Source organism: Orbilia oligospora (assembly GCF_000225545.1).
Source record: "Orbilia oligospora ATCC 24927 unplaced genomic scaffold scaffold00215, whole genome shotgun sequence".
NCBI lineage: Eukaryota > Fungi > Ascomycota > Orbiliomycetes > Orbiliales > Orbiliaceae > Orbilia > Orbilia oligospora.
In genome coordinates, this window is record NW_011645772.1 from 1,294,693 (window position 1) to 1,318,598 (window position 23,906).

At 45.1% G+C, this 23,906-nt stretch overlaps 7 protein-coding genes across 7 annotated transcripts; 4 read left to right on the top strand and 3 right to left on the bottom strand.

Moving 5' to 3' along the window:
• On the bottom strand, window positions 1-1,183 carry AOL_s00215g389 (uncharacterized protein; the record flags this gene model as incomplete). Its single annotated transcript, XM_011129591.1, has 2 exons — window positions 1-766; window positions 831-1,183. The coding sequence occupies 2 exons, from the start codon at window positions 1,181-1,183 to the stop codon at window positions 1-3; spliced, it is 1,119 nt and encodes a 372-aa protein (XP_011127893.1).
• Window positions 1,184-3,130: 1,947 nt separating this feature from the next.
• On the bottom strand, window positions 3,131-4,608 carry AOL_s00215g390 (uncharacterized protein; the record flags this gene model as incomplete). Its single annotated transcript, XM_011129592.1, has 4 exons — window positions 3,131-3,555; window positions 3,614-3,743; window positions 3,912-4,320; window positions 4,394-4,608. The coding sequence occupies 4 exons, from the start codon at window positions 4,606-4,608 to the stop codon at window positions 3,131-3,133; spliced, it is 1,179 nt and encodes a 392-aa protein (XP_011127894.1).
• An 840-nt stretch (window positions 4,609-5,448) lies between these two features.
• On the bottom strand, window positions 5,449-7,145 carry AOL_s00215g391 (uncharacterized protein; the record flags this gene model as incomplete). The annotated part of the gene is made up of 3 exons (XM_011129593.1): window positions 5,449-5,710; window positions 5,776-6,862; window positions 7,046-7,145. 3 exons carry the CDS (start codon window positions 7,143-7,145, stop codon window positions 5,449-5,451), a joined length of 1,449 nt encoding a protein of 482 aa, XP_011127895.1.
• A 4,396-nt stretch (window positions 7,146-11,541) lies between these two features.
• On the top strand, window positions 11,542-12,557 carry AOL_s00215g392 (uncharacterized protein; the record flags this gene model as incomplete). Its single annotated transcript, XM_011129594.1, has 4 exons — window positions 11,542-11,795; window positions 11,890-11,977; window positions 12,065-12,479; window positions 12,541-12,557. The coding sequence occupies 4 exons, from the start codon at window positions 11,542-11,544 to the stop codon at window positions 12,555-12,557; spliced, it is 774 nt and encodes a 257-aa protein (XP_011127896.1).
• Window positions 12,558-16,666: 4,109 nt separating this feature from the next.
• AOL_s00215g393 (uncharacterized protein) lies at window positions 16,667-18,725 on the top strand (the record flags this gene model as incomplete). The annotated part of the gene is made up of 3 exons (XM_011129595.1): window positions 16,667-17,863; window positions 17,927-18,550; window positions 18,615-18,725. The coding sequence occupies 3 exons, from the start codon at window positions 16,667-16,669 to the stop codon at window positions 18,723-18,725; spliced, it is 1,932 nt and encodes a 643-aa protein (XP_011127897.1).
• A 676-nt stretch (window positions 18,726-19,401) lies between these two features.
• On the top strand, window positions 19,402-20,733 carry AOL_s00215g394 (uncharacterized protein; the record flags this gene model as incomplete). Its single annotated transcript, XM_011129596.1, has 1 exon — window positions 19,402-20,733. The coding sequence occupies one exon, from the start codon at window positions 19,402-19,404 to the stop codon at window positions 20,731-20,733; it is 1,332 nt and encodes a 443-aa protein (XP_011127898.1).
• A 1,588-nt stretch (window positions 20,734-22,321) lies between these two features.
• Window positions 22,322-23,089, top strand: AOL_s00215g395 (uncharacterized protein; the record flags this gene model as incomplete). Its single annotated transcript, XM_011129597.1, has 1 exon — window positions 22,322-23,089. The coding sequence occupies one exon, from the start codon at window positions 22,322-22,324 to the stop codon at window positions 23,087-23,089; it is 768 nt and encodes a 255-aa protein (XP_011127899.1).
• Window positions 23,090-23,906: the final 817 nt, after the last annotated feature.

Consider the following 23,906-nt stretch of genomic DNA (forward strand, 5'->3'; position numbering starts at 1 on the left):
TTAGAAGGCTCCAAAGAGAGCATCGAGCTCTTGGAGATTGACTGTCTCAGGGCTCTTCAAATCACTCCAGCTCTCGTAGTTGTAGTTCTCGGCAGGCTCTCCAAGCTTGAAATTTGTGATAATTTCAAGGTTCTTGCGAGTTCCGGTAACTTCAGTTTTAGGAGAAACTGGCCTAACAATGGGGCTCGGGTGGGGGGCCGCGGGTGCACTGGCATTGTATGGGCCCAAAAAGTGGACGTGATGATCGTGCTCAAGCGTCGCCTCATCCATGGCGAGAGTTGGAGCAGGCACACCTTCTTTTAGGTCCCGAGAGGCGGACCTATGCTTGATAGATAGCGAAATAGCGTTGTCCGAAAATTCCTGTTCATCACCCTCAAGAGGTGGCGAATTGCGCGAGGAAGGAGATCCAGAACGGTCTCTGGAGAAAATGGAGGTAGTATCGTCAAGGTCATCCTGTTCCTCCTCATGTTCGTTATCGAAAAATTCGATTTCCGGACTAGGCGACGGAATTCTGCGTCGTCGTCGGTCCTCCTCTTCTTCCTCGGCGTCATCGGTTGGAGCTGGGGATACAACAATCCTCGCCGGCATTGGTAGCTCGAATTCTGGGATTGGTTGATGCTCGGTATTGGTCAGGAAGAAGTATGTTCGTTTCGGATGGGTAGTGATCAATTCTTTGTCAAGGACGCATGGCTTGTCTTCACTGAAGTCCTTTCGCTTCAAATACAGATTTAGACGGGATGATATTATAGCATGTGGATTGGCCGAACTGTAGTATCAGATGTTAGAAAACCAAGGATATTTCCTTAGGAGGAAGCTCCAAGACTACTCACTTGTCAATTAAGGAAACACCACTAGTATTGCCGAATCCATTTACAAGCTCTCTCACGGTATGCGGTCTATTTCCAGAACGTTCAAGTACTCTGACTACGATGCTTACAATTTCGTCGTCAATTTCCTCATAGTTGATTGGTTGTTCTTGGTGTGATGGTGGCGATGGTGGTGGCGTGGGCCCCAATTCCGGTCTTATAATGGTGGATTCATGGTGGACCCTTTTTACTCGCTTCGAAGGCGGTTGATCCGTGGTATCTGCTGGTGGCGATGGTCTGTGGTGCTTCACGGCAGCGGGCACCGAAATTCCAAGGGAGGCGAGCGAGACTGATTTTCTTCTTGTATTATAAACCATATTGAAATATCTTTTTCAAATAAAAATTGAACGATTATTTGTTAAGAGAATAGAATGTAATGGGGAGATATGTTTTTTTTTTTTTTTGTCTTGTTGTAAAGCTACCGCGGGGTTGGTCAAAATGGTATGACTGGTATATATCTTTGTACGACGAGAGGGTTTCGAGAAATAACTCTTAGAGGTAAAAAAAAAAAAAATGCGGCGGGGCGATGATAAGATCGAGATGAAATGAGAATCGTTGGCTTTGTGAACGAACTCAGTCAACTCTGCAAATCCTAATTAAAGGCAGCAACTCTATCGAGGCCTTGAAGTGAAAACAGCTTTGGTTTTCGATTGAGATCTGTCTATCAAGAGATGGTTCTCTTCGGAAACGTCGATTTCGTTGTGATCCCGACAGGAGGATTAATCCGAATTGCTGGGTATCGGATAACTTTGGGGTGCGTACGTTTTCGTTTGCACCAATGGAGAAAAAAATGGTTGGATATAAAGAAAAACGGTTGCTAATGAAAATAAAAAGATCCAATCGGTGGCAACAACAGCTCAACGTTGGAGACCTGATTGAACGATGAGAAAGACAAGAAAATACTGGATGAGGGAAAGAGGTCAGTCTATCTATGAAAGCAAGAGAGGAGGGCAACAAAGGAAAAAGATGGGGAAGTTGGGTATAATAGGTGGTGGGTAGGGGAATAGCGGAGGGGAGGAATTCGTCGAATGCAGATAGCAGCAATCTCTCGTGTGTATACTCTTCCTCCAGGCGGGAAACTTTTTTTTTTTTTTTTAGACTCCACCCCAGAAAAATAAAATATGATTCGCACCTTGTAGCGGTGAACTCTTTTAGCAGTATTCCTGCTCTTCTCTCACAACTTTTTTGTCCTGCGACACAACGATCCAAACTTAACTGACTGGGGTTAGGATGGATGCATGACGCTCGCTGCACTCTTCTCTTTTGCTCCCTGCTAAGCTGCTTTGTTCACCCTCATCGCCATTGGTCGAACATGGGTCAACACCCGAGTGGAGATGCTGGTTCTTCCTTCTGACTTTCTTCCGTTACTCTTCTGTCAAGAGTGGGGAGACCTGTTGCTGCATCTGGAGGAAGACGAGAAGTCAAACGCTAAAGCGCTCTGTCAGGGTAGAGGACTGCTTTAGCGTTGGCCACAACGGGTCGAATCCTTGCAGGTAAACCTCGCAAAAAATGTCGACCCCAAAAAAAAATTTTGCCAAAAAATAACAATTATGGATTGTGCGTGCCGTTTCCCACCCTAAAACAAAGCCCACACCCACACACCCACATGCTAATGCTATCTGCAATGCTTCTTGCAGGTCATAATTCAGCATCGGGCACAGCAAGGAGCTCGAAAATGTGATCTGGTGGGTAATGATGTTGGATAGGCTTTATCTGCACGGTTAAATGTTGGTAAATCTTTTTTTCCCCTTCCTTCTGCCCAAATGATTGATCTTTGTCCACTCTGCCCGTTCGTCAGATCTTGTGAATATTCTTGAGACAAAGTAGTCTACTAGCCATCGATTTAGTGGATGCAGATCCCCTATCTAGGTGACGATGGGGGCGACGCTTCCGGTCTATTATCGCGGAGGGGAAGGGAGGAGTGGGCAAGCCAAAAAAAAAAAAAAAAGCCGCCGTAAGGCTGTGTTATTAAAGTTGTGATGTAACTGATAGTTAGTTGAGCTCCTGTTTGGGAAGTTTCTGTGGCTTTGAACCGGTCCAATCAAAACCCCTGTTGATATCTTGGTGCGGGGCCGCTAGAATGCCGCATCAAAATTCCAGAACTGGTGTTCCCGAGTTCCCTACCACAACGGGTTCCTGTTGGTTATTAAAACGAACGCGCATCCTGTGAGTTTCCGCCAGCGTTACAGAGTTTCGGAGCTCGTTCCGTGCCTGAAATAAGTTTATCCTTCATCTTCCTGCTGTGCGTGTCAATCAGGAACGAACTATTTACTCTCAGAACCAGGTTCAGCAGTTCGATCCTGCTTCCGGGGGCGTGGAGAAGCTTCAATTAGCCAGGTGGTTCCGAGATGGAATCTCGAAATTTTAGTGACCACGAGGCCACTTTCCTCGAGCAACCCGCCAATATCCCGGTTCCAGAAGCAACCCCAGTTTCTAGCGTGATCCAGAACGTAAGCGTCTAGAATATTGTTTAACCATTCATAATGGGATCTTCCATGTTCCAAGAGTAATATTTTACCGCCAGGTTTGCAGTGTTGTTCGAGATTTCGGAGTGTCTCAACGGGGCACTTTTGAGAGCAAAGACCCATAGTCTGAATAACCCGGTCGAAGCCTTCCCCGGAAGGTGACTTGATCGGTTGACCGGCATCCTGCGGGGCAAACGAGATGTGACCGTAACGTGGATATCGGCCTGCAGACATGTGAACATCAGACTGGGTCACAAAGAGTACCGAGGCAAGAACGCATACGCTCAAAATCATCTTTAGCGATCTTTAACATGTTTGGACTGCTATCTACCATCGTAACCGAGTTGCAATTTCGGACGGGGTAATAAGAATTGTTGCGCCCGGTACCAGCCGAAGCCTCAAGGACGTCCCCCTATAAGATCTACAGTTAGTATATCCATTGGGGCCGCAAAGGCCCGTCGCATAAGTTTACACCGACAACTTGTGATTGAAATTGACTCGAAAGGTTATTTCATTCAGATATTTGCCCCGTGCTGGTCTCTCGCGCACAAGCTGGTAAATTGAAACATAATTCACTCACCTGCAATCCCAACATCATCCACCTTCTTAACAACGGCATCCCCATGAAGAATTCACTCCACCTGACATTCGAGTCATATTTCCCTGAAATATTCTCATAAACTTTGTTTGTGTCAATCTCAGGTTTGATCTTCATTCCAAGCCTGTACTGCTTCTCATTCTCTTCATTCAGCTTGACAGCCTTTCCATACTGGATGTAAAGATAGACACCATAAGATGATAAAGCGTAAACACCGATTCCTGTGATCCAGTATATGCCCTTGACTCGTTTGACCTTTTGGGCTGCAGTCAGTGTTGTAGAAGGCCGCTCCTCAAGAACTATATTCGAGTATTTTTGTTTTGGCACAGGAGGTCGAAGAGGTCCTCGGGAAGCTCCAGACCCTTGGGTGAGTACTCGTGGTGGCTGAGCTCTACACGACGAGAAAGCTTAGCACAGCTCATGCGTACGACTGTATCTTAGGCAAACAGTGTGTGTGTGTCTACCTTTCCACCTTTGGAAACTGGGGCTTGGGATTTAGGGACTGCTGTTTCGAAGTGGTTGAATTCGAGCTTCGTCGAGAGCCACCTCGTGGGCTTTGCTGCTTCTCAGGTGCTGGATTAGGCTTGCTATCTTCCTTCGGCGCTGCAGGCACTTCCTTTTGAAGCGGTGTCGGGTCCCATTCACCAAAGCCCTTGAAACCCTTCTTTGGGGGTGCCATGTCGAATCTTAAGAAACCGTCTATCGAATCGAATATTCCTCCCTATGCTATACGATGTCGCAGTCGGAAATGATTGAGTTCATAGATCAATAAGGTCGAGTTGACAAAGCATCTTCACTCCAAAGTCAAATAAGTTCAAATTCAGTCGATTGAGTCGGATTTCCAAGTTCAATTGTCGAATGCCATGGTGAAGAATACTGAAAATAGGTGATTGAGGCTTGAAGAGATTTTATATGCAAGGAATGAGCAATTGGAACAAGCCTGGCTAGTTTGGGCTCCAATCAGCAGTCCTGGTGGAACCATGAAAATCCCAGCGCCAACGACATGCAACAAGGTCAACGCATGATTTTTGAGTCAACACCTTTTCACCCTTTGGTGAGGCGCTGCTATTGGCCAGTTGTTTCATAGCTAGAATAAAACATGTACCATATGGGTTTTTAAGCTTAATACCGCATACGTATATACGTACATATACTACTACAGTATTAATCAAAGTATAATCTCCATAGTAGATTTATACAAAGACCTTGACCTGTAAACTAACTTCTTGATAGATATATAATCATTAACATATAAAATCTCTCTGAAGTTGACCTCGTAGAGCAGATTCCATGCTGTTCTGACGTGATATCCTGAAGAACAGTGTTTAATTGAAGCCTGTTGGAAAACATCACTCACTCCTTGCATACCCAGCATGTCATAATTATATAATTAAATATATTACGTGCATTTTTTGACAACAAATGGGATGTCTCAGTCGGCTGGGAATGATGCAAGGGGTACCTAGGATATTTCTCTATACGTAACAGGGTATACATAATCATATGCGGTATCATGATCCTATGCATCTATTCTTAAAACACCGCTCAATTCGGCCCTCTCAGCCCCGTTCCTGCTTCCATCATGAGTGACGACTGGGCCCTCAACCGGGTCTCTTATATTCCACAATTTTACGAGATCTGTCTCTAACTTCCCTTCGATTCCATCTGCGATCTTCTCCCCGAGTACTGGCAAGAACTTGAATGCATGTCCACTTCCTCCGGTAGCTAGGAATAAACGATCGATTGTTGGGTGATAGGACACCATGAAATCACCGGTAGGGCTAATGTACTATTTAGCGCGGAAACTTTTGTGGCTAAATTTGGGGGACAGTGAACTGTAACTCACGTATCAGTATACCAGCATAGTCTCGTCTTCTTGAATTCCCTTCCCTTCAAGCTTGGTACCATCTCCGCAAGACCTTTTGCTAGCATATCCTCATCGTCTTTCGGAATCCTCACACCCGGTAGACTCACACCAGTCACTGGCCTACTAACTACTACCCCTTCACCGGCCTTCTCCCAACCGTCCCCTTCCACACTATTCACATACCCAAATGCATGCCTTGCGATCTTCATCACCCCTGCTTTTGGTGGAAAGATAAACATCCCGTTTGATAAATCCAACGTCACTGGAATATCCTTTAACTGGGCTTCTTCTTCTTCGCTAACTTCCACATACGCCATAACTTGACCGGTAGCCACTGCTCTCCCCGCTAGATCCAGCAACCCTGGACTCCAGGCCCCCGCTGATAGTACTGTAATATCTGCGGATAACATATTCCCATTTTTCATAACCACCCCTTCGACTTTCTTTTCCCCAACTTTTAGTCCTTCATCACCGGTTTCGGAATTCTTCTTAACCCAGAGCATTTCCACTTCCCCTTCCAAAAACTTTATATTCTCCCGCTTTTCACACTGCTCTCTGACCCATACCATAGCAGCTTGTGCATCCGCCCATCCACTAAAAGGATTGATATACCCTCTACTCCCCGTAACACCACCTGTCTTCATGGCATCTTTGATATCATCTTTCCCATCCAAATATTTTACGCTTTCCCCGACCCCCAAGATATCTGCCTGCGCTTTCATATTTTTATAGGACTCCGTGACATATTCAACATCACCATCGCCGACGAGGACGAGACCGGATTCAGAATATCTATTTTCAGCGCCAACACCGGCGTATATTCTAGCACCCGAGCCATTAGCGCCTCGAGCTGGGGGGCCATCATCGTCGTGGTTTCCTGGTAATCTCCATATCTCCAACGCTTCGGCCGCAAGTCGTGCGTATACGGGGTCTTTATAATCTGCCCTTATGATCCGCGAGGAATCGATTGATGAACCGTCGGCTGCAGGGAAGGGTGATTTATCGATTACGGTAATGGTGGTGGAAGCATATGCGGGACGGTGAGAAAGCGAAAGTGCAGTCGTGACTGGAACATGTTAGACTGAACGAACTCGTCGACTATTGTCCTTCTCTCCCTCTTTTCTTTCCGAAGGGAGCAATAATGGGTTTGGTTAAAGCTACAAGGGGAGCCTAGTATCTTTTTTTATCCTTTTTTATTTTATTTTATTTTTAAACGGGTAAGGGATATAAGGACATAAGAATCACGTACGTCCAAATACTCCAGACCCGACAATAATAATCGAAGATGGTGGTCCATTGCCGGACCGTGGTTCCTCGACAATGGAAGGATTTGGCGGGATAAGTGGCATGGGTAATGGCGGGATTGAGATATAAAATGTTGAGATTCGGTTCTTGTTACAAGGGGAGACGAAAGGGCGTTCGTATCGATATCGATAAGAGAAGTGGGGGGATATTTGCCTTATCACGAAAACAAAGAAGAAAAAAGTCTTTTCCTTTTCATCCGAAAATCTTAAATCTTAAAATTGCAAACCAGGGAAGTTCTGTTTCGGTTCAAAAATAAAATAAAAAAATAAAACAAAAGAGAGTTCCCTTTGACCCAGACTTTCAGCCGCGAGTGGTGACACGAACGACCCAAGGGCTGCCGTGGCTAGCCACAGAGGTCATGGATGGAGGAAAGTCTAATGATCACGGGATCTTAACATCTCTGGTTCAATGTTCATACATACTATCGCGTGGCAGAAAGACAAGTCTCAAAATAGATCTTTGCTTCTTTCTCATATTGATAGGAATTTATTACATATTATCTCGTCTTTTGCCGTGTTAGAACTCCCCACGCGTCAGCTTATGTAGAGCCCTGCATGGGAACTCTCGAACCCATGTTTATCGTCCCACGCCAGACGGCACAACAAAAAATCCACGAAAAGAAGCTTTGGTTTAAATGCACGATCTGGAGCTGATGCACGCCAATATAGGCGGATAATCCCAGTATCCCCAATCTGGATAAATCTCATCTCGAATCGAGGAAAATGCACGAGAAACAAAAGGCGAGGGCGAAAAAAGACCAGGGGAGGATTGAGGTGTGAGTGGGCCAGGGCGCCACGAACGAAACAGACGGGTTGGGAGGGTTTCATCGTCACAAGCCAGAAAAAAGGGATCCAACCGCTGAATAACAAATATCAACAAGGCAACCAAACCGCCCAACAGCACAAACCATACCAACTTTGCAAGGGGCGTGCAGTCTGCAACTGAAGAACGCGTCCTGCAAGTTTGGATAAAAAGTTACGGTTCACGGTTGGTGCCAGAATTGTATTACATCACGACGATATCACGTTTCATGGGTCGCGGCAGACAGCTTCTTGCAAAATGACGAGGGGATGTTGGATGGCCTCGGTAACTGGCGGTCCCGACAATAATTTCTCGTATCCGATCTGCTTTCTTCCTTCGCTCTCTCCCCTTTTCTTCCATCCCAAGCTGAAACCCAAACCGACCATCACTCAACCACAACCTCAAAACCGACCAACCGCAACCTCCAGGTAGGCCTCAAAGCTGTGGAAGAGTACACAGCATGACGTTGGAAGCAAACTGCATACGTAACCCCTTCTCCTTGCGATCAACCACAGAAAAATAAAGGGCTTTCTCGCACAAACCAACAGGCTGGACTTCCTTCCAGAAGCAACAAACCACGAACAAACCAAACGCAGAACAAACCACACAAACCTGAAAGTGACCGGAAAAAGCGTGAGCCTTCGGTCGATGTCTCGGAAATTGGACTAGTGTATTTGCACTGTGCGTTATATTGATGTTTGTTCGTGTCGTTATGCCGAAAATGGGAGAGAGCCAACATCCCTCACCAAAAGGCCAGCAAATCAAATCAAACAAAAATTGCAAATTTGCAGGCTCGAAAAAGCAAGTGCGTGGGAAGGAAAAAGGAGGCAGACAGGGGTTATACCAATCAGAATGCCGTATGGCGTTGGTCCATTTCAATGACTCATTTCCCGCCCCGACCTGAAATCGCAGTACGAATGGGGGGCAAGCAAGAAAGAAAAAAAAAAAAATGTGGAACTGAACCAGGTCAACTGTCGGGGGAGTTCCCAGCAACGGTTGGTTGGTGTGAGGTCCGTTCGGTGAACACTAAAATAGTTTCCCTCAGCTTGGTGTTTTTGGCCAATATTATCCAAATCCGTGAGCTCTTGGTGGTGTTGAAAACTAGTAGCCGTCAGAGGATGCATTTGGTTTTTCACTTTTGCATTTTGCCCTGCTCAGAGTCAAGGCAAGGGCAAAAGCGGGGAAGGAAGTGTATGTGTGTGTGTGTGTGTATTTTTTCTTGTTGGTGGAGAGGAGGCAGGAGGATTTCATCCAGCGGGGCTCCTGCATTTTTGATGCTCTTTTTAGGCATTTGGAAGAGGAGAAAGGATATGACAGCCTTCCGGTTGGAAGAAAGTCGGGGAGGGAGGGAAGGAGAGAATGCTCTGAGCCTTGTTGAAAGGAACGAGATTTGGGGGGTTTCCGGCGAGAAAAGGGACGGAAAGGGGGGGGGATTTAAAAGATAATAATCAAAATTTCATCGACGAGATCAGGAGAGTGATATGTCAAAGAATTAATGACCGACGGTAGAAGGATTCCGATTTGATGTTGTGCAAAAGGGAATGCTCCTAACCGTCTTGTGAGATACTGTACCTTCCTGCAGCAAGGCAGGCCATCGATGCATCTCTTGGTTGACAAGAGATGTGACTGGGAAGTCGCGGTGATGACCAGCAAGCAAGCCTTTTAAATAACGCGTCACAAACACAAGAAATAAAGAAAGAAAAAAAACAGATAGCCTTCCAGATAGACTCATGCCGTGGATGAGAGATAAACCAGTATTTTGATGTCGATGATCCTGTGATTAGTTCTTTTCACCGTCGATGAGTATCCAAGCCACAAGGTCGTAAGTATGTTTTTGAACCAGTCTAGAGTGTTTGGAAGAAGAGTCGGAAGGAGTCAGTGCTTGCTTAGTGTCGAATAAATGTCTACAAAAAGTCGAGTGAAATGACCGAACGTATGAATGAATGAGTGAATGAATGAACAGATGAATCAGCCGGGAGAAGGAGAGGTCGGACGGGAGAGAAAGAAAGCGCCTCGGAGGTGAGACTCGACTCGAAAGAAGGATGGTACCAAAACAGACCATCAAAGGTGCCAAGAAACCGACTCTTTTGGAGCACTCCACCAGCACTGCGCCGCCAATCCACGCAATGTGATTTGACCAGGCTGGCCAGAATCAAGGATTTCTGCTCGATCGTCTTCTGCAACGTTCCTTTGGTGTGCAGCAGGATTGAATTGAAGAACTGGGCGAGAAGGCTTGTCCCCCTTGATGCCGGTCTCTGTCAGGGGGGGTTAGGAGGAGCATCAGAAATATGAGAACGAGAGACCAAGAGCCACAGTGGAGCTGAAAAAGCAAGGCCCAGGGAGACGATGATAAGGCGGTGGAGGTTCCAGGTCTGGCCGGGAGCCAATTATTTTCTTCTTCCAGCTGAAGTTTCTTTTTCCGATAGGCCATTTTCGTAACCGGAGCTAATGCAGAGGCCAGCGCTGGTGTGGGAGCGAGGATCTGAGCTGGTAAATGACTGTGCCTTTGTATGGCCAAAGACCGGGAGTATAAATAGTCCAGCTCTTCCCCCTTCAAAAAAATACCATTTTTCCTGTCCGAACGAAGAAAAGGGAGGCCCTTCCTTAAGAAAACAACACAACACACACAACACATCCACATCCACACAACACATCTACTCCAGGAGATCAAGTGACTGACAATCCGTTTGTCAGTTTTGTATCTTGTTCTCAACAACACATCACGCTGAACCTCAGGTCTATTGCTATTGCTAGCTAGTACCAGTACCAGGTCACGTGGGTGTATATAAAACATACAGCTCCAGACGACAACCTTCACTCCTTTTCTTTTTTATATTTATTATTTTATTTTATATTTACTATTTAGAAACATTATACTACTTACTCCCTCTAACCAATAGTAGGCTTGATTGAGGCTTGCCTGCCTAACTGGACACGAATCATCACGATCCTTCCATCGTCGACTGATTTGTCATATTCAATTCATTGATACCACTTTTGCTACTGTTCAGTACTGTTTTATTCCTTTCTTTGCGATACCTCCAGATAGAAGAATCCTGTTGCTGCATTTCGCAAGCAAATTCGTTATATTTCCTTTGCAGATAGAGAAAAAACAAAAAGAAACCAAATAAGGATATCCTCCCAGACTTTCCACGTCCTGTCCTCTCAATCGTCTTCCATTATCGTCAAAGTCCTCGTCCTCTTCCCTCTATTACTACTTCCGTCTGTCGTCGCCTTCGAAAAGGGTTTCTTGAGAAAAAAGTGTGATTTGAATCCGCCCATTTTCGCCCAGCCATTTGGTACCTGTCTGCCGCGTGACGAACTATCAAGGGGAACCATTTAGTTGTTCTTTCTCCTCTAGGTAAGCATTCATTCACACATACCTCTCCCCTAGATCCCTTTATACCATTTTTTCATACACTTTCAGAATCTCGACTGCGATTCTGCATCTGCGTTGCGGTTGTTGCAGTTGCAGTTGTTAGGAAGAAGATGTGTGGTGCCCTGATGTCATAGCAATTGGCTGTGTCAGTGTGTTGTCGCGACTTTCAAGTGCTAATTATTTAATCAACAGCTCGTTCACGGAATCTTCTTTCCCTCACCACCAACCATCTCCGTATTCTGACGTCTCTATTGCCCAGCATGGAGAGCCTCACTACACATCCCGCAACCCCCTTGCAAGCTAAGGCCTTCACTGGCCCTTCTTCTCTCTCCTTCCCCGGCGGTGCTGGTGATCTCACTCCGCCGTCGAACGAGACTGAACGCTCCAACCAGAAGTCTGATTCAAACTTGGACCCTTCGGCTGGTGGAAACAATGTTCAAACTCCCGCTACGCCTGCTGCCACACCATCCAACGGTAACGGCAATGGTGTCAGTGGCATTGTCCCGACTTTGCAGTAAGTATTATCCTGCTCATAGCCCAGGGGTTGTGGACTGGGAGATGGTGGTTGCTTTGAAAGACATATACTTAAATTTATTTTCATCGCGAAGAAATATCGTTGCCACTGTCAACTTAGACTGCCGTCTGGACCTGAAGACTATTGCTCTTCATGCTCGAAATGCTGAGTACAATCCAAAGGTACATATTTTGAACTCTCACAGGCTCTTCGTGGGCCCAGCATGAATTATTTTTACTCCAAATTCATGCTTACACTTATACCATTAGCGTTTCGCCGCTGTTATCATGCGTATCCGCGAGCCTAAAACCACAGCTCTTATCTTTGCCTCTGGAAAAATGGTTGTTACTGGCGCCAAATCAGAGGACGATTCCAAACTCGCTTCTCGAAAATACGCTCGAATCATCCAGAAGCTTGGCTTCAATGCCAAATTCACGGATTTCAAGATTCAAAATATCGTCGGGTCCTGCGATATCAAGTTCCCTATTCGCTTGGAGGGTTTGGCTAGTCGCCATCACCACTTCAGCTCGTACGAACCTGAGCTGTTCCCTGGTCTCATCTACCGTATGATCAAGCCGAAGATTGTTCTTCTTATCTTCGTCTCCGGTAAGATCGTCTTGACAGGTGCCAAGGTCAGAGAAGAAATTTATCAGGCCTTCGAGATGATCTATCCTGTGTTGTCGGGTATGCTTTATATTCCTTCTGCTTCATCATCAAGTCTCAAAATGTCTAACATTTCCAATAGATTTCCGAAAGGTTTAAAAAAAGACAACCACGATGGGTCTTGCGGTGGAGGAGCATCGCAGTCATTTACTGTGTCCAACCTTTGGACTCGGTTGTATTTTTATTATGAATTCATGACATCACCCTTCCCTCTCCCACTTCCCCATCACAAACAAACAAAAAGCTTCATATACAGAGGCACTGAAAATAATACATTCAGGGCCCGATAATGGAATTGTGGTTCATGAGCCATATCTTTTCCTTTAGTGCGGTTCGCGCCGTACTGTCCCATGCATTCCTGGTGTTATCTGGTTTTTCCTTCCGTTCGCACTTAACGGCGTTCTGATTTACACCTTTCCTATCTTCAGGGGCGGTTCTTGTTTTTCTGGGTTTATACACTTTTCTCAATACACCCAAACCTTCTCACTCTTATAATCTCACATCATTCTCCTTCTGTTCACTTTTTTTTTCTTTTTTTTCTTCCTGGTTAAACGGAGGGCTGCTTTTTCTCTTCAAGGACGGGCATTCTATACTCCTTCTAGACTGATCCTAAGAAATGCAAGTTCCGTAATTTTCCTTTTCCTTTTCTTCTAATCTGTATTTCTCTTTACCACACCTCTCGACCACCACACGCGAAACAAACCCTTCATTCGACAATATCTGGACGTAGCCACCCCCCTTTGTCCACCCCTCCATTTTACAAATATGATACCCGTCCCTAGACCCTTTTTATCCTCATCTCTCCGCTGTTACGGAAGAGCAGACCGAGGAGAAGAGATAAAAAGACAGTCGAGATTGAAGCTCAGGCGAGGAAAATTGTGTACAATATCTTTTTTTTCCTTTTTTTTTTTTCCTTTTAGTATTCTTAGCGTGAATGGCGAGAAAGACTTTCGTGGACCCAAACCCCTCATTTTAATCGGGTGGTTCGCTGAAAAAATCAGAAATGAAATATGAATACAAAAAACATTTGAAAATTCTTTTTCAAGCCTCAGTTCTCTTTATAATTATTCGTAAAACCGAAATTCCGAAGTGACTTTTTGATATCAATATAACATTTATGTAGTTTGAACCCTTCAGATTTTACTCGGATTCAATCACTGGCTTGGAGGTCTTGTATATTCGTAAATCTTTCTAAGTGCAGTGGACGAATGTATCGATATCAGCACCAGAGGATGCTAAAATACCCATATTCTAACTACTATACCTCCGCGACCTCGAGTTCATGGAGTTTCTAAGCCGAAGTCTAGTATTGGTGGAGGATATTAACTAATCGGTTCCCCGCTCCCACGTTTCTATAAGGTCTAAATTTGTGATCGTCAATATATTCCCAACTGTATCATAATAATCACTTCTATGATGTTCTTTCACCCACATCTCGTTCAATAAAGCCCCAGTGCCTGCTGTATACCGAACCGGTGGAACATAAAATTCTGTTCTTCATAGTGATTCCTTGGGGCCTCGAGTCGTGTACAGCAACCTTTGCCCCGAACCTACTACTCCAACGAGAAACTTGAGTCACCACTAACAAGATTTATAATACGTATACCAGCCAAGTCGCCCCTACGTCTAGTCTAAAGGATACGAGCTCGATCTTGTTTCCCGGATTTCTCCTGCTTGTTGTTCTTCTGTAGGGTGGTAGATAGCATCGTATGAGACTTGAATCCTTGTTAGGTATATGAATATCGTGTTTGAATGACTTTTTGGTTTTAGTGTAAGTTTTACTATATCTACCATTGATATTTTATCTCGTTCAGTAACGATATACGGTCCGAGAGGATATATGTATTAGGTCGATATGGTTCCTAGTGATCGATGATTTGTTTTGTTGTGTATGCGTAGTGCTGCAGCGCTGAAGGCCATCTCTCGTTATTCGTATATGAATATTGTTCATGATGTAGACGCCTACCTTTCTTTTCCTTTCAGGTTTTAGGTAGGGTTATCGGGGGTAGATTCCATCAGATCCGAGGAAGATAGCGACCAGTAAAACAAAGTAAGTGGTTGTGGAGCTGGCTGTCTTTGATCCCAGTTGTTTCATGGGCATGGGATCCTTAGGAAACATAAACCAGGTGTAACCTAACTCGGCTCCTATAATTCTTGGTAACAAAATGGCGGTATCTGGAACCCATGGATTTATCCAGAATGCAGTCTTGCGTTCTAGAATGATAAGTAATCCGTTTCTAGACTAGTAATACATGTCTAAGCACCGCTCCTAGGCTACCTAAGCACGTTTGTTGTATTTCTCAGCGTCAACACCACCACCTAGCTGCAGGATCAGTCTCGGCATGTGCGCTAGGACTGCAGGATCTAGTTGCATGGCCAGGTGTCAAGGCTTCTTCAAAAATCGCACTATTCAACCCTCCCTGTTGGTGTTGTCGTGTAACCAATGGTGGGGCCTCTGTGGGTTCAATGTTAGTATTTGGTAAGGTCGGCTTCAGCGGGAGAGTTACTTTTATGTCCGAATGGTGGTACCCGTAAGGGGGGTGCATAGTTATCTTAACCATGATATGGGGTATACCGATGTGTATATACAACGATATCGTCGACTTGCTCTCTCTCGCTTGGCTACGGGATATCGATGGTGTGATACCTCGTTGTGCTCAGTTCAACGTAAGTGCGCCCAGATCGATAATTCATATTGATAAATTAATTATATAGAACCTACATTCACCTAGCCACCTCCATGTTAATCGGGCTTCCTAGGCAGATTATAATAACTTATGAGTGTATTGATATACCAGCTTATTTTACGCCCTAGTGAAAAAATAAAAATAACCAAGCTCCAATATCAGGTTTATCTTATGAGTTTTCGGTCATAGTAATAATTTGGTGTCTGCGTGGGCAATGTTAGGTATCACGTACAGTCCGTTGGCTCGCCCACTAGATTCAACGTCAAACAAGCGAGGACCCATGTTTTATGAAGTATAGCGTTCTAGATCTGCTGGAGTGGAGGTGGAAACTTGGGAAACGGAAACGGAATGGAATATCAAAGAAAGGAAATGATGCAAAGGCGGGGGAAGAGAACTGAAAACGATTCCTACCTTCACCGAGGTATCTATAATAATAGAGCCTCATAGACTTGCAAGGTGTACAACCACTTTAACTCCTGAACAAGAGATAAAATGTAAATTAATTAGTTGCGAGTACGTATACCCAAGTGAATAAGACTAAATGAGCGCATGGCGAAGTTTGTCTCGTCGCCGGACTCCTCGGCTTGTGAATCGGAATTGCCATTCTTATTATAACAAAATATTATTATTTAAATCCAATGGTCTGATCATCACCGTTAAAAAGATCCATATCTACAGATTGAGCTTTAAATCGTAGCTACGTAGGGAATGTGACTCAAGAATGCGGGACCTTACATACCAACCCTGCACTGTGTGGCATGCATATATCTAGAACAGTTCGTATGGTATACGCGTTGAAGACGTGGTATTTTTGAATCCGGCGTCGGCTAGAAAAGGCTCAGGAACTTCAAGGCGGAAGCTCTTCATTTTAAGGATGGTATGGCAGGCGCATGGCGGCCATAGTGGTGTTTGGCAAGAACGATATTCCGTGGTCGGGGTGGTATACATATTGTCACAATGTGATAGAAACTATCGCTGCCGTATACACGTAATCGTGTTCGTGATTGATAATTGTATGCGAATGCCCAAATACTTATATATTATCTTCCAGTACAGCCAGTCCAATGCAATAAAATGTCGAATTTCTATAACATTAGACATCGGACACCAGCTGATATCAGTCAGACCGCGGGTCGTTGAAGTCATTCCCCACAAATCAGATCCGAAGCCAAGGTTATCTGTTAAGCTTAAGCCGAAACGATGTCATTGCTGTAAGCTACCGGTCGGTTGTTCGCCGAATCGCAGGCCAGATATTACTACGGCTACAACGATCCAACCCTGCCCTGGGCGCACATGTCTCTTTTTTTCCCAGCTTAATTCTTCACATGGTCAGGCCCAGGCCAGCGCAAGGAATTCGAACTTGGAATGACCAATTAATTGGTACTCTTCTAGCTTCTTTTCTCTTCTAATTTTTTCCCTCTATATCTTCTGACAGTAGGGTGACTCTTATTACGATCTGTTCACCGTTTTGCTTTAATTTAATTAATTTAATCCCTATAGTACTGTTCGATCAAATACAATATGGCTTCGAAACGGGCAGTTCGCATTGTCTGCAGGGACATCCGTCCTCCAAGCTCCACCCTGACGTCCCGAGTCACAGTCCTCTCCACAACTTCAACAACATCACCATTGCTCACCCGACCAACACACTCGACACTTTCTCGCCATAGCATACCATCAAATTTTTCACAATGTCCGCAACGTCGGTTATTCACCACTTCTCCGCGCCGGCAATTCCCTGAACAAGAGGAAGAAGATTCAGAACTCGCCGAGTACCTTTCACAACCTCGAGAATCCGATGTTGTTGACGTTTGCATTGTCGGCGGTGGTCCTGCAGGTCTTGCTGCTGCCATTCGTCTAAAACAATTGGCCAATGAGGCTGGAAATGAGGACTTCCGTGTGCTTCTGCTTGAAAAAGCGGGCGATATGGGTGCACATACGGTCTCTGGGGCTGTTATTGAACCACATGTTCTCGACGAACTCTTCCCGGATTGGCTGTCTGAGGATAACCCGAATAAGTTTACTTGGGCGACGAAGTGCACGGGAGATAAGATGAGATTTCTGACAAAGACTATGGCAATTCCACTACCTGAACCGCCACAGATGAGGAATCATGGGAATTATATCGTCAGTTTAAACGAATTGGTCAAATGGCTAGCGGAGCGTGCAGAAGAATTGGGCGTGGAAGTATTCCCAGGCTTTGCAGCTTCGGAGGTTCTTTATAATGAGGATGGATCGGTGAAGGGCGTTGCTACTAATGATTTGGGTATTGGGAGAGATGGGAAACCGAAGGATTCTTTCGAGCGAGGGATGGAGTTTCACGCTAGAGTTACACTCTTCGGAGAAGGCTGTCATGGAAGTTTAACGAAGAAGCTGTGCAAGAAATTTGATTTGAGGAAGGATTCAGATCCACAGACGTATGGTTTGGGTGTGAAGGAAGTATGGGAGATCCAACCAGAGAAATTCAAGAAGGGAGAAGTGGTTCATAGCATGGGATGGCCTTTACCGAAAGATACGTACGGTGGAGCTTGGATGTATCATTTCGGGGAGAACATGGTCAGTATAGGGTTGGTGGTAGGCTTGGATTATCCAAATCCATATCTTTCGCCGTTTCAAGAGTTCCAACGGATGAAGCACCACCCTTTGTTTAAGAATGTACTTGAGGGCGGTACATGCATCTCTTACGCTGCGAGGGCACTCAACGAAGGTGGCTTTCAGGTATGTTACTCATGACAGTCCCCTTATTACAATTCAGTAGTGAATTTCTAAACTGGAATATAGTCTATACCCGAACTTATCTTCCCTGGTGGCGCTTTAATCGGTGACACGGCTGGCTTTTTAAATCTTCCAAAGATTAAAGGGACGCATACATCCATGAAATCTGGCGTTCTCGCCGCTGAAGCAGCATACTCCGCTCTTACCGAGTCAAATGACTCAGAAGGTGCCGTAATGCTTTACTCGTACAAAGAAGCCATCAAGAACTCTTCGATATACAAAGAACTCAAGGAGGTTAGAAACATGCGTCCGGCCTTCCACACACCGCTCGGTCTGTATGGTGGAGTAATGTACTCCGGAATCGAAGCATTTGTCTTCAGAGGCAAAGTCCCATGGACTTTTCACCACCCCGGGCCCGACTGGGCAGGGACTAAACCCGCCGCTGATTGCAAGAAGATTGAGTACCCTAAGCCTGATGGGAAAATCAGCTTTGATATCTTGACGTCTGTCAGCCGAACTGGAACAAATCACGAAGAAGACCAACCAGTTCATTTACAAGTAAAGAACTGGGATAAGCATGCAGAAAAAGAATGGCCGAAGTTCAAAGGTGTAGAAAATAGGTTCTGTCCAGCAGGTGTATACGAATATGTTGAGGATGAGACAAAGGACATCGGAGTCCGATTTCAAATTGTAAGCTTCATCTCCTCTTGCATTTTTATTACTGGGTATCGTGAATCTGACGTCTAGAACTTAGAACGCACAAAATTGCATTCACTGCAAAACCTGTGATATCAAGGCACCTTCCCAAGATATCAACTGGCAAACTCCTCAGGGTGGCGAAGGACCTAAATACTCGCTCACATAAACCTAACGGCGAACCGAAACACTTCCAAGCTAAGCAAAGCAATTATTTTCAGATACCACTAATATCCTTTCTCAATGTTTTTACCAAACCTTCTAGCAACGCTGTACAAAACACCTGTAAATATGCAACGACTCTATAAAACGCAAACATTAGCCTTGCTAGTAATTTTTCTTTCAATTCCAACCGCGTGAATGTCTTCAAGTTTTTATAACCGCATATTATTTGAAACGAATTTCAGGCATTGTTTGTAGGCACAGTAACCACTGGTTCCCGCAGGATGTTCATGCAGGCATCAAATCTCGCAGCCAATATAAAAAGAATGGATTGCCTGATCGCATGCGCGCATGTGCTTCGTCACCTTCTCACGTTCACATACCCTTTATATTTAGAATCAAGCGCGGCACGATTCCTGCAATCCTTTCTACTGAGTCAGAAAAAAAAAAAAAGCATGCCATATTCCGGAATGCCTGAACTTCCCACATCGCGATCCGCGAAAAAGCGGCGGCTTCGAAAGGATCTCCAAATCGTTTCCCCGCCATCGGTGAATCGTAAGTCCCTTTTTGCTGCCAACGATTTGGAAAAAATTACCACAAGGTCAACACATCCGACCCGGTCTTCAGGGCACGCAAAAAAATAATTCTGACAATTTGTGGGTACCTCGTTTTTTTAAGGCACAATGAAGAATAATTACGATCATCCGAAAATACCGTACGTTGAGTCTTCTGTGTCGCCCTCACGCCCATCTACTACGGCTAGCTCCGCACACGACATCCTTTCTACCCAAATATACGATTTATTCAACCAATTAGATGAATTCCGTGACTCGCTGTCAAAAGCTTATGATGCGGAAAGAAAGGCGAGACAAGAGGCACATGAGGCTACACAAAGACAACTGGCGGGGATGCAGGATTTTCTACAGGGAATGGCACAAGATTATGTTCGGATGAAGAGGCGGGAAAGGATGGGTATACTAGAATTGGGTTTATTTGGAGCAAGTGGAGTTGTTAGTTCTGGGAAGCGTGAATTGAGTGGTGAGCTTGAGGACAGTATGGTGGATGATGATATTGGTGGGGCTGGAGATGTGTATATGGAGGATATCGATGATTCGCAGCAAAGCGTAGAGCTTGGGTTGGATGAGAGCTCGACTACTTTGGGCAGAAGAGTACAGCTGTCAGTATCTGTTGAGACGGGTGCGGAGGGTGAGAGAGAAGAGGCTGGACTAGTAGAAGAGGAGGAGGAGGAGGAGCTCGAGACAGAAGATGACTCGCTACCTATTGCGAGGGCTCGACAGCGAAGGCATGTATCTCAAACAATCAGCCCGACAATACCGCCCCAACACCCGCACGACGGCAGCACAACAGAAAGCGACACTCCTGTTGACGATGCTGAATCCGAATCAGAACCAATCTCAGTGGAAGCATTAAAACGGTCGTTACAGCTTGGGACAAGGGTGAAAAAGATACAGAAGCAATATACAGCGGACTCAAGATCAAGCGAGGGAATTTCCCGGCGAGGAGCTCAACAACGAGGTGTGACTGATGCTAACCAGTTCAGCCAGTATTCGGTTCCTCCGAATCAGGAGGAAGAAGACGACGAGACCTATAGGGAATCTCCTATTACTACCCCAGAGAGGGAGGCCCAGCCTACTGAACAGCAGCTGCGGGAAACATCTTTGGAGCTTGAATATGGGATAACGTCGCCAAGGAAGCAACGTCCACAGAGAAAAACAGCTCAGGTGGGCAACTATTATGACTGGGACAGGTATGTTACTGGCGGAGTTGTGTCAACGCCCGCACAAAATAAGGACAAAGGAAAAGAACCTCTTAATGGTTCGCCAACAAAACAGACGAGAAAAGGAGGAAGAAGCAGCGATTCATCACCAGGCTTAGAAATAGTGGAGAGTAGAGTCGTAGGTGGGAGGGGCAAGCACGGAAAGCGGCTGTCCGTTGATCTCGGAGAAAGTTCCGGGGAGGTAATTATCGTGAAGTCAAGCTCGAGGCGGTTATGATTCGAGTTGATTTTCTTGCTCATGGAATGAATACATATCGTATAGGTAACTAAACTAAGCATAACATATTGCGTGCGGATCAAATCATGTCTGAATACTACACAGTACATAAATTAAGGCCTTAAGGGTATGATTTTCTTCTTCTTCAATAGAAATAAAGATCAAATCATTCAGCATGATGCTGCTTGCCAGAAGGTTCGAAATCAAAATTAGATAGTCCAATTTAAATTTCTTAAAATTTGATGTCCCTATAGCCCGCAGCAGCAATTAATTCTGGTTTACGAGATAACTATAGCCTAACTATGGGTAGGCCCGGCTTAGATATCTAGATTCTTGCGTAATAAATCGTCCGGATTAAATATATCGTGACATAGTTTTTCATGCATCTCGCACCAAATTGGACCGATAATTACCGTACTATTTGCAAGATGAATTACTTGGCAAAGCTTTTGAGAGCCGCTTACCGGTATACCGTTTGATTGATATTCCTTTTTAATCAGACGAGTCAAGAAGTCGTTTTTTAGTTTCAAGACTAATTTAGTCCAAAAAAAATGGGAGGAAAGTCGAAACGAATCGCAGACTCCTACAGCATTTTTTGTAAGAGATTTCCAGAAGGAAAATCTTGATTCACCGATAAATTCTCGAAAGCCGGGTAACCGGCATTTTCTGGATGCCCTAAGTTTCAAGCCTTTTCTTAGGGGAAAAGTAAAAAAACGCTTGTATCATAAGATCCGTAGATACGCTCTGTTTGATTCTCAGACAATAACTCGCCTCTGGGGGCCTCAGGTTACGTGTTTCGGCATGCCGAGGCCGGCTGCGACTTCTCAGTCAGGCCTGGCTCCCGAATAACCAGGATTGGCACCCAGCCCTTCCCGTATCAAGTCGGAGGCGTTCGAGTATGGAACGAGGGAGGCGCTGCTATTTTTGCTGTTACAAGCTAAGCACGAGAAGTGCTTGCGTACGCAATACAAAGAAAACATTGAAAATTATATGCACAATGTCGTAGATGGACGCCGAGATGGAGAGTATTGGAGCAGAGTATTGGTTAGAATCTCGACTTTATGGTAAGAACTTTGGGAACAAGCGAAGATTCTAAGCCCAGGAGCCCCAGCTTTCCTCAGAAATCCCTGCGAAAATTCCAACGTCTGGCAACGCAAAGCGAAAGCGAGTCAAGGTCTTGAGACCATTCCTGGGAAAGCTTGACTCGCTCATGCATAATGCATGGCTTTTTTTGATCGTGGCTCAAGATACTGTGTCCCGGATCATATTTCCATGTATTAAGACATGCACTGTGATAACTGGTCTAACTAATTTGATATGAAGTCACGATTTGGAAAAACTTTATAAAAAGGATCGATAGTCCTCCCTCCTCGATAGTTTTTCTTCTAACATCATCACTACCGCAATCAACAATCCTCATCTATCTCAAAACCTTTCCGTGGCCGGTCCACCCAAGTTTCTTTTCTTACAATTTCGAGGCAGGTTCCTCTTTACGACACTTTAACGTCTTTTAACGTATACCGTATTACACGACCATTCCCTTTACAACTTACATTTTTCGTATAATCTTTTTATAATATCAGTCAAAATGAAGTTCACTCTCTTCGCTCCTATTGCTATGCTCGCTGCCAGCGTTGCTGCTATCCCAATGAGCTCTTCGGGCTCCTCCCTCGCCGCTTCTGGCCAAGAAGCTGTTCCTCAAAACTTCTATGAGCAGTTTACCAAGCGTCAGGCTAAGATGTCTCCTAAGGACTTCGCCATCCGCCGTGCCGAGCGCTTCAATGCCACCACCGAGCGTATCGACTTCCTCAAGTCCATCCCAGATGATACCTTCCAGAAGATGGCAGACAACGACAGGAAGCTTCACCAGGCTACCCGCGCCCTCTGGAACGGAACTATTCCAGATATGGCCGCCCTCCCCACAGCATTCACTCCACCACCCGGTGGCTTCCCCAGGGGCAATGGTACTAGACGCGGTGGCCCACGTGGTAGATTCGGACGCTTCGGACCTGGTGGTCCGGGAGGTCCAGGAGGTCCAGGAGGTCCAGATGGCCCAGCTCGAACCGGCGAGCGCCCATCCATGCGCGACTTCTTCGTTCGCATGGCTGAATTCCGTGGTGCCTCTGCCGAAACCATCGAAAAGCTCAAGACCACCGACGAGTCTGAATTCACTGGCTTGAGGGATTTGAACACTAAGGACAAGTTCGTTAAGGAAGCTACTCTTATGGGACTCGATGACAAGGTTACCTTCTTCGGTACTGTTCCCCAGGCTATCTACGATGAACTTGATACCCTCAAGACCAAGACCCGCGCTGCTCACGAGGACCTCCGCAATGGCAAGGTCCCGACTTTGTAAGAGATCTTAATTGATTGATCTTACTCGGGATCCTTATGTATGCATGCAATGAAAAGGTTGAGGAAATACAATATTAGAAAAAAGATTTACGGAATTAATGGTTATGTAATGACAACTTAATGAGTTCTATTTTTTTGCACCTCATAGATAGATCGAATATATACGTTAATTACGTTAATTAAAAATTTTTTTTTTTTGCCAAATAAATCTATATAAATCATGCCTTGGAAATCATGAGGGTGAAAACGCGGTATGTTACGCCCAGGTAAACTAAATTTATAAATAAGGAATGCTCGGAAATGCCGTAAACTTTTTAGATCTATAGAAATGGATGAATCCACAGAAATGATTTACTATATATATACAGAATGAATTGAAGGTTTCTAAGGAGTGATAAGGATCGCTGTTGATCGTCATGGGAATCATAGAAGAGCGGGTGAACGTTGAAAGGTACTTTTCATGGTCAAGGAGGGGTGGGAGTGAGCTCGAGAAGTAAAAGGGGTCATAAGGTTTGGGGGGAAATATCCGCAGTTCGGAAAAAAGGGAAAGAATATCTTGGAGTTGGACGAAGAGTAGACGTGCTGATTTCAATTAAGAGGGTCCGCTACTTTCGTTTGTAGGCTATCCTTGGTAATCATTGTGGGACTAGTGATGTATAAGGGCTTGAGGGGTAGGGTGATATGAGAAGAAAAAAACTAGCGGGGGGTTCGGAAGAGGATTCAAGATGATATACAGGAGAAGACTAGCTAGTAAGGTATTAAGACAACTGGATTGGACAAGTTGACCCTGATAGGATTTTTCGAGGCTATAGAGCCTT